The sequence below is a fragment of the Quercus suber genome, unplaced genomic scaffold (assembly GCF_002906115.3).
Source record: "Quercus suber isolate HL8 unplaced genomic scaffold, Cork oak 2.0 scaffold_390, whole genome shotgun sequence".
Taxonomy (NCBI): domain Eukaryota; kingdom Viridiplantae; phylum Streptophyta; class Magnoliopsida; order Fagales; family Fagaceae; genus Quercus; species Quercus suber.
Genome location: NW_027069842.1, coordinates 164,670 through 182,219, shown reverse-complemented (window position 1 = coordinate 182,219; position 17,550 = coordinate 164,670). Strand labels below are relative to the sequence as shown.

Below are 17,550 nucleotides of genomic sequence, written 5' to 3'. Positions count from 1 at the left end.
TGATATATTACATATACCCACTTTCTTGTAAGAGAAATTTAATGTATCATTATGACACAATATTTGTGATATAAACTTGGAAGAGAGATTTGATGTGTGTGGCATAAAATAAAATAAGGAGGGAGAGTTTGTAAGTTTGTTACAATAAAAAGGGGCTCAAGAAGATAGGGCAAACTTGCATAGAGCATGGGCTAGCCCAATTTGGTAGAGAAGGTAGCGCAAACTTGCATTGAGCATGGGCTAGCCCAATTTGCTATTGGATCAATTTTGCCCCTCTCAAACTTTAGAGTTTAAGTAATCAATCCTTTAAGCTATAGGATCAGTTTCAATGTTCCATTTTTTTTATATTAAAGAAGAACAAAATTTAGCTATAAAATTGATTATAATCTTAGACTATAATCTTACTCAATATCTTTTTATTCAAGGTGAATTTTGACTAATCCACCATTAGATTACATCTTCTTCTTATATCTTCCATACTTGTAAAATTTCTAGAAAATTAAAAATCGATAGCTATGTCATCAATAAATTGTTTAAATTGCAAATTTTTATAGTTTAAAATTATGCATAAAATATTAGCTTATAGATCATATAGTAAATAATATTGATTTACACAACATTTGATATATGTATTAAGAGTGTAAAAAATATGCAATTCAATAGGTAGATTTTCAAAATATATAGTGTGGAATGAACAAATCTTTCCCTAATCAAGTATTGTTCGCTTTGGGAATAGGCCGATACCACCCTCATGAATTTGTTCAATCCCACATCGGGGAGAGACGCCTCCCACTCTTATCTTATAAGCACTTGGCCTAAGGAATGGTATACCACAATGTGTGTGATCATCAAGTATTGTACCACCCTCACGAATTTGTTCAATCCCACATCGGGGAGAGACGCTTCCCACTCTTATCTTATAAGCACTTGGCCTAAGGAATGGTATACCATAGTGTGTGTGATCATCAAGTATTGTTCGCTTTAAGAATGGGCCAAGGAGCTAATGCCACCTTCACGAATTTGTTCAATCACACACACTATGGTACACCCTTCCTTAGGCTAAGTGCTTATAAGGTAAGGGTGGAAGGCGTCTCTCCCCGATGTGGGATTGAACAAATTCGTGAGGGTTGCATTGGCTCCTCAACCTATTCCCAAAGCGAACAATATCTAATTGGAGAAAGATTCGTTCTTCCCACATATAGTATTATTTATTTTATTGAGTAAAGTTGTAACCTTTCGCTATAAATAATTTTGTAGCTAAACTTTGTCCATTCAAAAATACTTTTTTTTTTAAGTTATTTATTATAATAAATCCATCATTTTCATTAGCCAAATCAACAAACTCAAAGTCAAACATTATTTATTTACAACTTGTTTTTTCTTTTTTCTGCAGGGAATAATAGTTCTATACGTTGGCTACCTGGGTTAGCATATATGACTTGAGTCCATGTATATCATATTACTTTCTCCACGACAACACATAATATTAATAATTCATTTTTATTTTCACGTTTTAAACACTAGATGTTTAAATTATACATATATACTTTATTCAGTTGAAAATTTATTTATAAAATACTAAAAGAGGGTAGGTTTTGAGAGTGGGCTTTTTGGTAGTTGACTAAAATCTATGGAGTCTGAAGCTTGATTGCTTTGAGCCCAGCCAGCAACTTTGACATTTGACTACTGAGTGAAGGCGGGCACACCGCACACCACCCACCAATCAAGGAGGTTCCTTCCAGGAAATCTATCCCCTTCCCCCCTTTTTCAGCAACTCAAGTAATATTAAATAATGCTTGAAAAATCAACCCTCTCAAGCTTCCAGAGACTCCTATGTAGCCTCCCAATATAGGAGCCTCTAGAAGGAGCAACAAGTATTTAGTATATATATTAAATCTCCCTCGCCAGAGAGATTTGATATACCGACTTTCTTACGAGAGAAATTTGATTGAGTAAAGTTATACCCTTTAGTTACAAATAAATTTGTAACTAAACTTTGTACATTCAAAAATACTTTTTTTTTTAAAGTTATTTATTTCAATAAATCCATCATTTTCATCAGCCAAATCAACACACTCAAAGTCAAACATTATTTATTTACAACTTCTTCTTCTTCTTTTTTTCTACAGGGAATACGTTGGCTACCTGGGTTAGCATATATGATTTGTGTCCATGTATATCATATTACTTTCTCCACGACAACACATAACATTAATAATTCATTTTTATTTACACGTTTTAAACACTAGATGTTCAAATTATACATATATACTTGATTCAGTTGAAAATATATTTATGAAATACCAGCAGAGATAGGTTTTATTGATGAAAGGCTCATTGCATGCGGACTTTTTATTTTTTTATTTTTATCTCTTAAGATTATATTATTTGATTTTGATTTATAGTAATATTCACTGTATGATTGCTATTGGCTAAGTAATTAATTGGAGAAGGAAATAGAGTGTATAACCATCATGCTATCCTTTCCACAACTCTATTAGTATTTTAATAAAATATGCCAACAATGATTCCAATTACTTTAGTGGTCAATTGTATACGCCCACAAGTTATTGTGTAAGGAAATTTTATGGTTGGCATCTTTCTTAATTGGATGTCAACAATGCCTTTCTCCATGAGGATTTAGATGAGAAGGTATACATGATTCCTTCACCTGGATTTGGCAGCAAGGGGAAGGTGTGTAAGCTCACAAAGTCTCTTTATGGATTCAAGCAAGCTAACAGACATTGGTTTGCTAAGTTGTCTGCTACTATCATTGCTGATGGTTTCATCCAATCCAAATTTGACTATTCTATCTTCACCAAGGTCCACAAAGGTTCAATCATCATTTTGCTAGTGTATGTTGATGACATTCTTATAGCTAGCAATAATGTGGATGCTGTCAACACCTTCAAGCTTTTTCTAGGCAACAAATTCAAGCTAAAAGATCTTGGCACTTTGAAGTATTTCTTAGGCCTTGAAGTTGCTAGAACCGAGAAAGGTATTAGTTTATGTCAAAGGAAATTTACCTTAGAGCTATTGTCTGATACAGGTTTGCTAGCTAGCAAGCTTACTAATGTGCCAATGGAGTAGTCTGCCAAATTCAGTAGTTCAATGGGTGAGGATGTTCCTGATTCTTCCTTGTACAGAAGATTGATAGGTAAATTGCTCTATTTGACATTCATCAAACCAGACATATGCTACTCAGTACACAAACTTAGTCAGTTCATGAGTTCTCCCAAAGTGCCTCACTTGCAAGCAACTTATAGAATTCTTAAATACCTAAAGANTACCAATTCTCTATAGCACTAGTAGTGACTGTGCATAATGAATCACTCAGTAAAAATAGGGTAAAAAGAGAGATATAAGATAAGAGAATAGGGGAATGTTCATATAAAGAGAAAAAAATATTGTTAAATCCCAAGTGATTCGTTTTAGCAACAAAACACAATGAAAACCCAGATGACCCAAAACCAATGAGTCCTAGCTCCAACAAAAAGCCATTTGTTTCTTTTATGTTACTTCCAAGTTCTAAAACAAAATTACTTACATTTCACTATTTCCTCATTTCAATCATTTATCACTTCATTTCTTTATAAACTCCTAAATGAAGTATAAGGTATAGTATACTTTAATTTTTCTCATTTGATGTCTTTGCAACTGTTCTTGGTATTTTAAGTTGTACAAGCATTTCAAGTCTAGTTATGTCAAACTGTAAATAAAAACTATAGTGGATTTCCTTGTTTGCACAGTCCTTTTGACGTTTCCATTTTGCAAGTTGAAGTGCACATGGATTACTCGCATATGTTGGCTAAGTTGTGTATGCCTTCCCTTCTTTATTCTGTTTGCATTGGTTGAATGTGCTACTTGTCTTCATTCCCTTGTGGGCTTTTAGCACATATTTGAATTGGAAACATGGAAAATTAAGTCTCTTTAGGGATGAAAGTTCTATTGTTTATTATTTGATAGGGTCAATGGTTTTAATTTATTTCTTGAATTCATATACATGGCATGTAAATTTGTGACATGGTTGGGTTGTGCCATTATCCCATACCTGGATTTAGGGATGTTGAACCGAGTTTGGGTTGGGCATACTTCACCCAAAACATTAATCAAGAATACTTGGATCCTAATACCCACTAAGCATTTGTACTTAATTACTATTTGAATTTTTACCCATAGATACCCAGACCAGAACCAAGCCCAATCTTTTTTTTTCATAAAGGTTTTTTCTAATAAAATTAAAATTATAAAAGTTAACAATGTGATTTTATAGGTATTGCATTCATATTGGGCATGAGAGAATTGGAAATTAACTTGGGTTTGAGTTTTGTGAGTGTAAGAGATAAGTTTGGAAATTAGAGTTAGTGTGCAAAAGGAGTGGGATGGACTCAGTTTTGGGTTAGGCTTAGAGCAAACTTGGGTTGGACATAACAAAATCCTCACCAAATTGGGTTGGGTCAACTGACCCACATATATATATATATATATATCACTTAAAACAGGTTCACTTACTTCAGCTTCTAGACAAAACTATCCAATCTGTGGAGATATCAGATTGTACGTGGGTGTGATTTTGTGGTCGTTTGTGATGTAGTGTATAGGCAAAAATATATGCACAAAAAGTATAAAGTGCATGTTGCTATATATGTAAAAAAAAACTCTATTTTTTTACTTCTTGTCCGATGAGCACCGAAGGGCAATAGGGCATGGTTTTATAGACCTTCTCAACGCATACCAGTTTGGGCACCTGCCTTGCCCTTTGACAACTGTGATCAGTGTTTGTCCTCAAATAGATCATGATAGTTGTAAGACCCTTGACATATATACATAGTAGACGCCAGAAAATGAGCAATTGATTCTATTACAAAATTTAATGGCTCAAATATTCAATATAAAATAAAAGACTAAAAAATTTCATTTGTAAAATCAAAATTAATAAGATTGATGATTAATTGTACTTATACTTCTAAATAAAGAATGAATTATACGATAGAGTGTTTATTCTCTCCATGCAATTAGTGTTTTTTGAAAGCAAACAAGCATTAAGATTTCCACTTCGGAAGCATCCTCCTAGCTTCGCAAATTTGTGGAAGATTTCACTTCCTTGTACAAGTTCCATATCTTTGAACCTTATAAGTACGTTATCATCATACGATTGACCCATCTTCTCGAATGCTTCATATGCCATTAGAGGATCATATCCAGCGGTTGCCATTAATATTAATCCAATACGATTTGCTTCTCTTTCGTTCCTATGATTGAAATAAAATGTAACATTATTATAATTTGACATGAAAAACATGAAACTAAACCTTTATAATTAAAAAAAGAAAAACAAAACTACTATATGTTTGAGATTTTTTAAGCATTGTTTTGTGTAAAGATTGAGGTTATAGGCATATAGCAATAAAATATATATTTGAAATTGACTGTTTATCGCATTCTAGCCTGAACTTTAAAGTATAAGTTTGGTTTGCCATATATTAAAGATTTGAAACAACACTATTTGCACTTCATCTTAAAGTCCATTTGAGTAGCCTACATATAGGTGACATGATCTAGAATCAGTTTTCTATGGTAACTTTCTTTAGTTGTTTATCCTTAGCCAGTTAAAGAGCCCAAAAGTTTCAGCAATATATAGAAGATTTGAATTTTGAGCCGAAAAGATGGCTTTGGCCTATGCTGCTTCAACCTTCAGGTTGCATTTTGGAATTTGTGTAGCCGAACCCTACCTGATTCTGTCACTTCAATCACCAAGCACAACTGTGATACCAGCCTTATTGACTCCAATGCTGCATCACAGTTTGACTTCCAAAATTTCTTAGGCGGCTTGGCCCAATCTCATACTAGGCATGGCTATGATTACATTCGAATCAAAATTCCTTAGGTAGATTACATAAAAAATGGATACATCTATATCTATATAATATTTAAAAGTTAAAGTGTAGCATTTATTGTTGCTGCACTACTATTGAGCTACATTAGCATAGCATTTTAGTTCACTTAGTCTATTTCGGTCCACTAGGTTTATTTGGTCCACCTCAGTCTATTCGGTCCACTTCGGTCCAATTAGGTCCATTTCAGTCCACTTTAGTCTACTTCTATCAATTTGATCCACTTTAGTCCATTTCAGCCCAATCCCTATGCATTTCACAGGTTAGAGACTAATTACATATATTGTCATCAAGATTTAACCACAATTTTGAAAATTTATTATATTCATCGCATCATATGATTTCTTTGGTCTCGTCTTATTATTCAAATTAGCTATTATATCCTTGTTACATAATAGGTAAGAAATAGATTTATTTTTACTCATTAAATAATATAAAATTTACCAACAATTATATTTTTCAATGAGAAGTGTTACGTCCACAACATTTTTCACAATACTTTCACAACAAAATTTATGTGGAAAGTTGTTGCTAGTTCTAATTTGAACCTACCACTAAAATTATTTTTTTACTCACCAATATTAACTAATAACAATCTGTTACTTAAAATTTATTATGATAACATTTCTCAATTAAGATTTTTTATTCTTTATATTATTTCTCATTTCTCAGCCTTCATTTCATCCATACATTTTTCTTTTCTTTTTTTTCTCCTCCACACGTTGTCCTTATCTCTATCCCCATTCTTTTATTTTCTTTTTCTCCCTCAAGAATGTTCCAGCAAGCAGCACTAGCAGGCATAGCTCTTCTCTCTCTTTTTTCTCCAGCGCTCTCTCTCTCTCTCTCTCTCTCTCTCTCTCTCTCTCTTCTCTCTCTCTTTACTTGATTCCAGAGGGCATTATGGTAAAAGTGCTATGAGAGCACATTTCTCTTCAGGTTTTTCCTCCCTATTTGGGAGGATGAAATTTGTGGCCCGGGAGAGAAAATTTTCTCCCGGGTTTTCCTTCCTCCCTATTTTCCTTCTTTTGCCAAACAGTGGAAAACACTGTTTTCCACTCTATTTTCCTCCCTATGCTTTCCATCCTCCCTAAATTCACCCCAACCAAACACAATGTAAATGTACTCTCCAAACCTTATACCTTTGAAAGTATAACTTCTAAAAATATATACTATACATAAAAAATTAAGTGAAGCAAATGCACGCCACGTCGATAATAGATTTCCTAAATTAAGGATTTTTTTTCTATTGGGTTTAATTTTGGACACAATCCAAATAGAAAGGTGATGCTTCGTTAGATCAAGTACTTGTATAATTTTTTTAGTTAAAAAAATGGATAAAATTAACTATAAAATTAGTTGTAGCCTAAGGCTACATACTTACTCAATATCTTTTTATTGGAAGCGAATTTTGAGAAATCCACCATTGGATTACATCTTCTTTTTATATCCTTCATGCTCGTAAAATTTCTAAAAAATTAAAAATGAATAGCTATGTCATCAATAAATTGTTTAAATTACAAGTTTTTGCAGTTTTAAATTATGCATAATATATAAATTTATATATATTATAAATCATATAGTAAATAATATCTAATTGACACAAAATTTGGCATGTGTAATAAGAGCATATAGAACATGCAATTCAACAGTTAGATTTACCAAATATATAGTAACATTTATTTTATTGAGTAAAGTTGTAGCCTTAGGCTACAACAAGTTTTGTACCTAAACATTGTCCAAAAATATTTTGCTACATCTAGACATCATTATTCTATTAGACATGTAAGTAAGAAAAGTAATAAAAGTTAATGAAGAGACTAATATTGCACATTTTATAAAATTCACCAAACAATAATGCTCATTTAAAATTTAAAGGACTAAAAGTGTTTAAGTAAATTTTAGAAACAATAATTTCCACCTTTTTAAAACCATATTTTTCATTAAATTTTTTACCTTTTTTTTTTTTTTAATGAACTAAATTTTTGACCAGCTTAAAATAAATTAGTGACACTAATATCTGTGCAATTACATTTTAAGCGTAAACAGTGAAAACTTAACAGTCAAATTCAATGATCCAAATTAATCAAATTCCTTTTCTATCGTAAAAATTGATTGCAAGAGAGGAGACACATCCAAATCTTAGACCTGTTCACCCCACCCCACCCCACCCCACCCCCACCCCTTTTTTTTTATTGATTGGCAGTTTAGAATATGTCTTACCAAGTTTTTGACCAGCTTTTCCTTGTATGAATTAACTTTTGACCAACTTTTTTTATATTTTTTTATGGGAAAGCTCACAATATTTTATTCATAATTGGAATTGGATAGGACATCATGCATGCACACATGCTTAATACACCCTGGGCATTCCTCAAGCCATACTACAAAGTCTTCCACGTTAACTACTTGTTGAGCCAATATGTGGGCAGGGGCATTCTCTTGTCTTTTGGTATGGGAAAAAGCAAAAGTGTGAAAATCTTGAACACGCTTAAGGATTCCTGTGACTTCATTTTGGACTGATGGAGCTGCTTCAGTTAGACTGTGGATAGCATTGCATATCACTAGCGAGTCACCCCCAAATGTCACATCCCTGACCCCAACCTCCATCACGAAAGTGACACCTATCTCCATAGCCTTAGCCTCGGTTTCCAGTGGCCCCAGTAGAGTGTACAGTTTCCTACATAGCGCTGCTATCACCTGTCTAGCGCCATCCCGTACTACCACTACCACGCCAGCCTACTTCCTTTTAGGAAACACGGCCCCGTCAACATTCACCTTATAGCATCTTGCTTGTGGAGGGACCCACTTTACAACGTGGTTCCTTTCTGCAGTAGCTGTTGGTCTTTCATTCGCCATCTAGAAATCCTCAAGCAAACTAAGAGAGCTTCTTGTCATAATTTGTCCACTCCGAAGCCTGGCCCCATGTCGAACTTCATTCCTAGCTTTCCATATCCCCTAGCAAATCATGACAGTCCTCTCCAAAATTCCTGCCATGACTCCTCCCACTTTTGACCAACTTGAAACAACACAAGCGATGATATTTTCAGGTCATGTTTATTACACATACCTTATTACATACAAGTTTACACTGAAATCATGATTTTAAATTAAGATTAATTAACAATTACAATGCATTTTATGGCTAGGGGAGGAGGGACACAAAGTGGCCCTCCAAAATTTTGAAACCCTCTTTATAGTATTATAAAAAAAAAAAAATTAAAAAAAATAAAAAAAAAATTGGGCCTTATAAAATGTAACGACTGGCCCCTCCAAAATTTTTTATAGGGTCAAGATTACTCTTAACTTGGTTTAAATAATATCAAGTTTAAATCAATATTCATAAAAGAGAAGATAACCAAGCGGTCCACCTACTTGCATTACATACCAAAAAAACTAGAGTTTCTAAACTATTCGATAGAAGATAGTCCTTGGTTTTAGAGTTCTAATTAGCTATGGATGTTCATCGTCTTCACAATTCATGATCATTTTTTTACTGTTGTTTTGGTTTGTTTTCGAATGATGAAAACTTATGACTTTCCTTAAAAGAATGTCACAAATTCAATCCAATGTATTTTTATGTTTTTTCCCTTTAAAATCTAGCAAGGACTGCATTTAGCTATTTAAAAATTCCAATATTTAGTTAGTTTCTCAAATGTACACCCAAACAAAACACACACTTTACCAAAACGAAATAAATCTCTAGCCTTCAGGTGCCTTTCTCTTATTTTTTCTAAGTATACAAATTTTTTACAATTGTGAAATGCAATGTGTGTAGCTCGAATTGGTATGTTTTTCTTTTCATTCTTGGTCTTCAAATTTTATTTATTTATTTCTCTCATCATTATCACCACAATCATCATTTTTTAACAAATTTTGATCTTTTTCTCATATCACCAATTTGTTTTCCTTGTAGTTATATTTATTTTCTCACATTATCATCATAGATTATAATTATATTTCAATAATAAAATGGTTATTAGTTATGAGTTATAGACTAACCTATAAATACATTATTGAACCTCCCCCCCCCCCACCCGAGAGTGAAAAATCCTAGCTGCGCCTTAGTTTATGGCTAAGTGTAAACATGTGTGAAATAGGATGTATGTATGCTTCATTTGTTTTGGAGTAAAATAATTTTTAGAAAATGATTTTCCAATTTATGTTTCATGTAAAATGTGGTCAAACTTGTAAAATATTTTCCATTGATGTAAAATCTTTTATAAAAAGCTGTAAAATGTTTTACCTTTAAAAAATTGGTAAAAATTTTACAAAAACACATAGCGACTTCCTTCACCCCATTTGGGTAGGTCACCGGCTCGATGTGTTGAACAACTAGTGTTGGCAGTCCAGTGGCTAAAGTTGCCACTTTAGGACCAGTGCCGAGTTTGATCACCCAAAGATACCATTCGACCACCAATGCTAGCAATTCAGTCATTAAAACACCACTCCAATAGTAGTTACCAGAGCCACAATTACAGTTGCCAGTTTTAGCAGTCCAAACACTGGACCTCTGCACTAGTGATTCTGGTAGTTAAGCCACCAATTTTGGTAGTTTGCTTGAAAAATTTACTAGTTATGCCAAACATATTATTTCATTAGACACGTAAGGAAACATATATTATATATATATATATATATTATTGAGAGAGTTTCAACTTATGACGTCTATAGAGATTGAACCCCAGATCTTTTATTCAACTATCAGAGACTTTACCAGTAAGTTAATTGGAACTCGCAATTGATATAAGTTAATAGAGAGACTAATAATGCATTTTTTTTTTTTTTATATAATTCACCAATCAATAACGCTCATTTAAACTTAAATGACTAAAAGTGTTTCACAATGATATGTTTTGGTACATTAAATGTAGATTACATTAGGAATAGTAATCTTTATTACTAGGAATAGAAGACAATTAATTGAAATAACTATTACTATCCATAAATTCAGTTGTTACATGTGGAAAGCTAGTAAGAAGATGATGTATTAGGAAAATTTATATTTTTGGAAATATATTAATTTTAAAACCTATTATATGCTCTAAGGAATAATTATTACGTTAATTTTAACGAGAAGAATAACTATTCTTCAATTTAAAGAATAGCTATTCTTGTGTAATAAATAATACATGTGATAAAGATGCACCAAATGAGCCGATTACTATTACACGTGAATAACTATTTTATTACAGAAGTTATTACAGTATACCAAACATACTCTAAGTAAATTTTAGAAACTAATATTTTTACCTTTTTCAAATTATCTTCCTCACTAACTTTTGACTGGGTTTTTTTTTTTCCCCCTCAATTTTATTTAAATGAACAATCTTTTTGACTAGCTTAAAACAAATGAGTGATGGTAATATCTGTGTAATTATATTTTAGGTTTGAAGAGTGAAGACTAAAAAACAATCAAATTAAATGATCCAATTAATCAAATCCTTTTTTTTCTCTTTCCCACCATCATGAAACTAATTGCAGGATACTCATCCAAATCTTAAATGGATAAGGTTTCTCTCCAGATCTTTGAAAATTTAACCATTGGATGCATGTTCTTTATGTTCTTAACACACATATCAAATTTCTTTCAATTTGGATGATATCTACTATTTGATCAATAAACTTTTTTATGCATAATTTTTTAGCTCAAAATCTTGAAATTTAAACATGTTTGATCTTCTTGAAATTTCACAAGCATGTAGGATATACTAAGATCATGTAATCCAACAGTTAGATTTTCAAAATTCACATTCAATAAAAAGATATAGTGGGAATTTGAAGGATTTATCGTCAAACTAGTTTGGAGAGAAATCTTTTGAGTAAGTCTAGTACCAAAACTATTTCCACAACTTTGCCACAACTTGTCCATGTGGCGACTTATGAGTGGTGGAATTGTAAACCCACATAAACTTACCATTTTTTTCTTACCACTTATAACTTGTCACATAGACAAATTGTAGAAATTGTTGTGGTAGTAGACTTACTCAAAAAATTTCATCTTTAAACCTATTTTTTCATGATTTCAAAAATTGGTGCGGTCAAAGAACCAAAAAAAGGAAATGGTTCTCAATTTTATGATCAGACTGGGGTCAGACTAATGACGTCATAATTAAGTAAATAATAATTTTAAATTATAAAAATATATAATAAGTTTGAAATAAAAATATTTAGTTTTGAATAAATAAAAATTTAAAAAAAAAAAAAACATATGTGAGTTTAATTATCATGTCATATATTTAGAAAATTAAAATAACAAACCCACACCTTAGATATGATATTATACTATTTAGTATGAAATTAGCAAAGCATAATAAATTAATAATTATTTTAAAAAATAAATAATAATAAAATTGTACTATTATTTATTATTTAATTTATAAGAATCATTATTGTACATATATAATATATTACATTTTTTTTTTTAGAAAGCTATATTATATTACATTAATTATTAATTACTATTGTTTATTTATAAGTAAGGTGTCTTTTTTCTTTCCGTCAAAGTTGAAAGTGGCCCAAAGGTGACTAAAAGCCCAAAACCCAAAAACACATACACACTATTGAAAAAGTGAACAACGACTCTTTTATAATAAAATAATAATAATAAAATATCTATTAAAAAAGCCATTAAATACCCAACCACCTACCCCCACAGCCCACTTGTTTCTCTTCTTGTTCTTTTTGCCAGCTACCTCATCTCAGTAATTCATCCTCAACTTTTTCTAAGCCACCCTAGCTGACTCTTTGATTGCATTGCTTGCTTGTGGCTGCTTAGATGCTCCATTGAATCCCTCTCCTCAACTACTTTATTTTTTGGGGGGCTTTTTCTTCAGATCAATGGCAAACAATGGCCATGGATGATGGCTTGTTGTTCAGATCTTCTGCGTTTTGGTGTTTAAAACGAACCGCTCTATAACCGGTTGAACCGTCCCGGTCTGACTTTTAACCCATTGTTTTTTTTTTTTATTATTGGTTGGCTGTTTAGCTTTTAAAATGTGTCACCAACCAACTAATGAAAATCAAATATGTGAGACTGAAGAATAGTCAAATTCAATGATCCAATTAGTCAATTCCCTTTTTTTTCTTTCCCATCACAGTGAAAACGGACCAAAATCTTGGACTTATAAATGCTGTGGGGAGAGCTCAGACATTTTAGATAGAATTCTGAATCAGTTTGCAACTTGTAAAAGAAAGACACATGGCATTGACTAGCTTCAAAAAAGTGATTTCCCTCGTTGCTCTGTTCGCGTTGGTCATGTTACATTTCTCATTCAATGTTGCTTCTGTTTCCGTGAAAGAAGAGGCAGAGGCAGAAATAGATGCTCTACTCAAATGGAAAGCCAGTCTTCAAAATGAAACACAGTCACAGCCACCCCTGACTTCATGGACTCTCCTTCCTAATAATGCAACCAATTCTTCCAACAATCAAAACACCAACTCAACCCCATGCAGTTGGTTTGGCGTTTCTTGCAACCATGCAGAAAGTGTTACTAGATTAAACCTGACGAACTCAGGCCTAAAAGGTACACTTCATAAATTTCCATTCTCATCTCTCCCCAGTCTTGCTTATGTTGATCTTAGCATGAATGAGCTCTTTGGTACAGTCCCTTTTGAAATTAGTCACCTCTCCAAACTCGTATATATTAACCTGTCCTCTAATAACTTTTCGGGGGAAATCCCACCACAGATTGGCCTACTGACCCATCTTAAGGTGTTGGACCTTAGTGAAAATCAGTTAAACGGCTCAATTCCCATAGAAATAGGTAATTTGAGCAACCTGGCTTACTTGTATCTCAATAATAATCAACTCTCTGCCTCCATTCCACCAGAAATTGGAAACCTTACTAATTTACTTATTCTTGAAATAAGTCACAACAATCTAAAAGGTTCCATCCCTCCTAGTATTGGAAAATTTGAAAAGCTAATATGGTTGCACATGTATGAAAATCAGCTCTCTGGCACCATCCCCATAGAAATAGGGAATTTGAAGTCTCTTGTATCTTTAGGCCTTTATACAAATTATCTTTCTGGCTCCATACCCAAGTCATTAGGAACTCTGAGCAATATATCTATCTTATATTTATATGAAAATCAACTTTCTGGCACCATTCCAGAAGAATTAGGAAACTTGAAGTCCATTATTGACCTTGATCTCAGCATAAATCAATTAAATGGTACTGTTCCAATTTCCTTGGGCAATTTGAGCAACCTAGAATGGTTATCCCTCCGCGATAATCAATTTTCTGGTCCCATTCCTCAACAGATAGGAAATCTAACAAAGTTGGCTGTGCTGCAGCTCGATACAAACAACTTCACTGGTTTTTTGCCCCAAAACTTATGCCAAAGTGGTTCTCTTCAAAAACTTTCCGCAAACAACAATCATCTCATAGGTCCGATACCAAAAACTTTGAGGAATTGTATGAGCTTAATAAGAATCCGCCTTCAAGACAACCAATTCTTTGGAAATATATCTGACGATTTTGGTGTTTATGGTAACCTTGAGTTCGTAGACCTAAGCTACAATAGATTTTATGGTGAAATCTCACACAATTGGGGTAGGTGTCCACAACTAACTACCCTACGGATTGCAGGGAACAATATTAGTGGTGGCATACCACCTAATATGGGAAACATCATTCAACTCCAGGAACTTGATCTTTCTTATAATGGGTTAGTTGGGAAGCCTCCAAAGGAATTTGGGAAGTTGACTTCTTTGGTGAAGTTGAAGTTGAATGGAAATCAACTTTCTGGTGATATACCTTTGGCACTTGGATCATTAACAAATCTTTACTATCTAGATCTATCCAATAATAGATTTGATAAGTCGATCCCTAGAAATATAGGGAACCTTTTGAAACTAAACTATTTGAATATGAGCAACAACAAGTTTAGCCATGACATTCCAGTTCAAATGTGTGTTTTGTCCCATTTGTCCGAGCTAGATTTGAGTCATAACTCGCTCGAAGGAGAGATACCTTCACAAATTGGCAATCTTCAAAGCTTGGAGATGTTGAATGTCTCCTACAACAACCTATCTGGTGTTATTCCAATTGCTTTTGAAGAAATGCATGGCTTGTCCTATGTGGACATATCCTATAATAAGTTTGAGGGTTCTCTTCCCAATAGCAAAGCATTTCAAGATGCTTCCATACAAGGTAATAAAGCTTTGTGTGGAAATGTTATAGGATTGCAACCATGTATGGCAAGAAGACAAGTTTCAAAGAAGGGGCACAAAATCATTTTCTTATTCATTTTTCCTCTTTTGGGAACACTTTTACTTGTAATGATGTTTCTTGGAATTTTCTTCATTTATCAAAGAAAATGGAAGCACCCTTGTAAAAATCAAGCAAATAACATGCATGATGAAAAGGTGTTTTCAATAGCAACTTTTGATGGAAGAGCAATGTACGAGGAAATCATTGAAGCAACCCATGGTTTTGATGCTATGTTTTGCATTGGAAAGGGTGGACATGGAACCGTCTATAAAGCAAATCAATCGTCAGGAAACATAGTGGCAGTAAAGAAACTCCAATCCTTGGGTGATGGTGAGATTGCACAACAAAAAGAGTTCTTCAATGAGATAAGAGCGTTAACAGAAATCCGGCATCGAAATATTGTTAAATTTCATGGCTTTTGTTCACATTCACAACACTCTTTTTTGATTTATGAGTATCTTGAAAAGGGTAGCTTGGACAAAATTTTGATGAATGATGGAGAAGCTAAAGAATTGGACTGGAATAAGAGGGTGAACATCATCAAAGGTGTGGCTCATGCTTTGTTTTACATGCACCATGATTGCTTGCCGCCAATTGTTCATAGGGACATATCAAGCAAAAATATTTTGCTTGACTCTCAATACGAGGCTCATGTTTCAGACTTTGGCATAGCTAAGCTTCTTAATTCAGACTCATCCAGTTGGACTTCACTTGCCGGTACATACGGATATATTGCACCAGGTAATATACTCTAGTCTAAAATTAATGTAGAACATAGTGTATATGAACACATTTGCATGATATTATGTTTGTTTGCAGAGCTTGCTTATACAATGAAGATAACTGAGAAATGCGATGTTTATAGCTTTGGAGTTTTGGCTATTGAAGTGATCAAAGGAGGACATCCAGGTGAAATGATCCCCATCCTATCTGCTTCAATTGTGGAAAAGAATTTATTGTTGAAAGATTTGTTAGACATGCGCCTTCCACCTCCCACCGTTCAGGTTGAGAGTCAACTACTGGTCATCACAAAGCTTGCAATTGCATGTTTGCATGCTAACCCAGCCTGTAGACCAACCATGCACATGGTTTCTCAACATTCATCCCTAAATGCACTTTCCTAGGGGCCTCACCAGGACCAGCAAGGATATAGTGATTTGTTTGGATTGTGATATAAACTATCAGATTTATGCTGCTGAAGGCAATTGTTTGTTTAAGATTATGTAATGGCTAGAGTACTACTAGATCATTAATTGCAGGTCCTAATAAATTACCGCTGGTAAGCGTAACTCAGATTTCAGGGCACAGTACATGATACATGTTTGGATGGCTATTTTGAATTCGGTATGCATTATAAAGATTTCGAATGTAATATAAAGAGTAAGGACTTAATATAGTGATAGATTTAGTCATTTTTTATATTTCAACTGATTTAGTTATGGCGTATTTAAAAAAAAAAAAAAAATGTAATGGGGATTGGGGAAGATTTTAGTTTTAAAATGCTCTGCATATCCCTGTCGTGATAATCGCATATAGATGCAAGATCCTTCCTGGCCAATGATGGTGACATTTCTTGTCTGCAAGGTTTCATCAAGGAATGCAAGCAATCCAATATCTTTTGTAACCCCTTCAAAAAAACAAAGAGCTAGCTTCTAACCTTTTAATAACAAAATTAGATCGATATTAAGAAGAAGGCATCTGCTTCTTGAGGCTGCAACTCTGAAGCGGTCTATCACTTTATCATGGTAATGCAGGAAATAGTTTTTTTTTTTTTTTTTTTTTAAATATTTGATTTGAGTGAACTCTAACCCCCTTAATTAACTCTTCAAGTTAGCTTCTGTTTTTCTGCACTCAAAAGTTATAACTTTGACACGGTCTATCAATTTTTTTCCGCTACTTATAGTCGACCACATCAAAGTTATGGTAAAAGTTGTTCATGAACTTTCTCTTTTAACCTTTACAAATATTATATTGATGAGTTAAAATATCCTACAATAAAAAAAATAAGAATTTTTTTCTTTTTACTTTTTCTTTATGATGATCATAGTTTTTAGTAAGCTATTTAATTTTATTTAATTATTAATACATTTACCCTTTTTCTGAACTTTCAAGTAACTTTATCAAATAATATTACACTGTACCAATTGATTTTCAAGGCCTCTACAACTGTCAATAACTAATCTATACTACTATTTAAGAGATTTCTCCTTTTCGGATTCCTCATTTTTTAGTTCAAAAATGTAACTCTAACTTCCACTAAAACATTGCCTAAAAAATATGACCACTCTCTTATTAATTTTCAAATTGCTTTATCCACTTAGAGCATCAGCAGTAGGGCTTGTATATGCCAAATGTTCATTTAAGCCCCAAAACTGCTCAACAATGGAAGGCCATATTGCATATGCCAATTTTTTTTTTGAAATTTAGCTACAATACCATCT

At 33.1% G+C, this 17,550-nt stretch overlaps 1 protein-coding gene across 1 annotated transcript; it reads left to right on the top strand.

Annotated features, from left to right (window-relative positions):
• The first annotated feature begins 12,971 nt into the window (after positions 1–12,971).
• LOC112015483 (MDIS1-interacting receptor like kinase 2-like) lies at positions 12,972–16,448 on the top strand. The gene is made up of 2 exons (XM_024047884.2): positions 12,972–15,850; positions 15,929–16,448. The coding sequence occupies exons 1-2, from the start codon at positions 13,093–13,095 to the stop codon at positions 16,231–16,233; spliced, it is 3,063 nt and encodes a 1,020-aa protein (XP_023903652.2). The 5' UTR covers positions 12,972–13,092; the 3' UTR covers positions 16,234–16,448.
• The last annotated feature ends 1,102 nt before the right edge of the window (positions 16,449–17,550 follow it).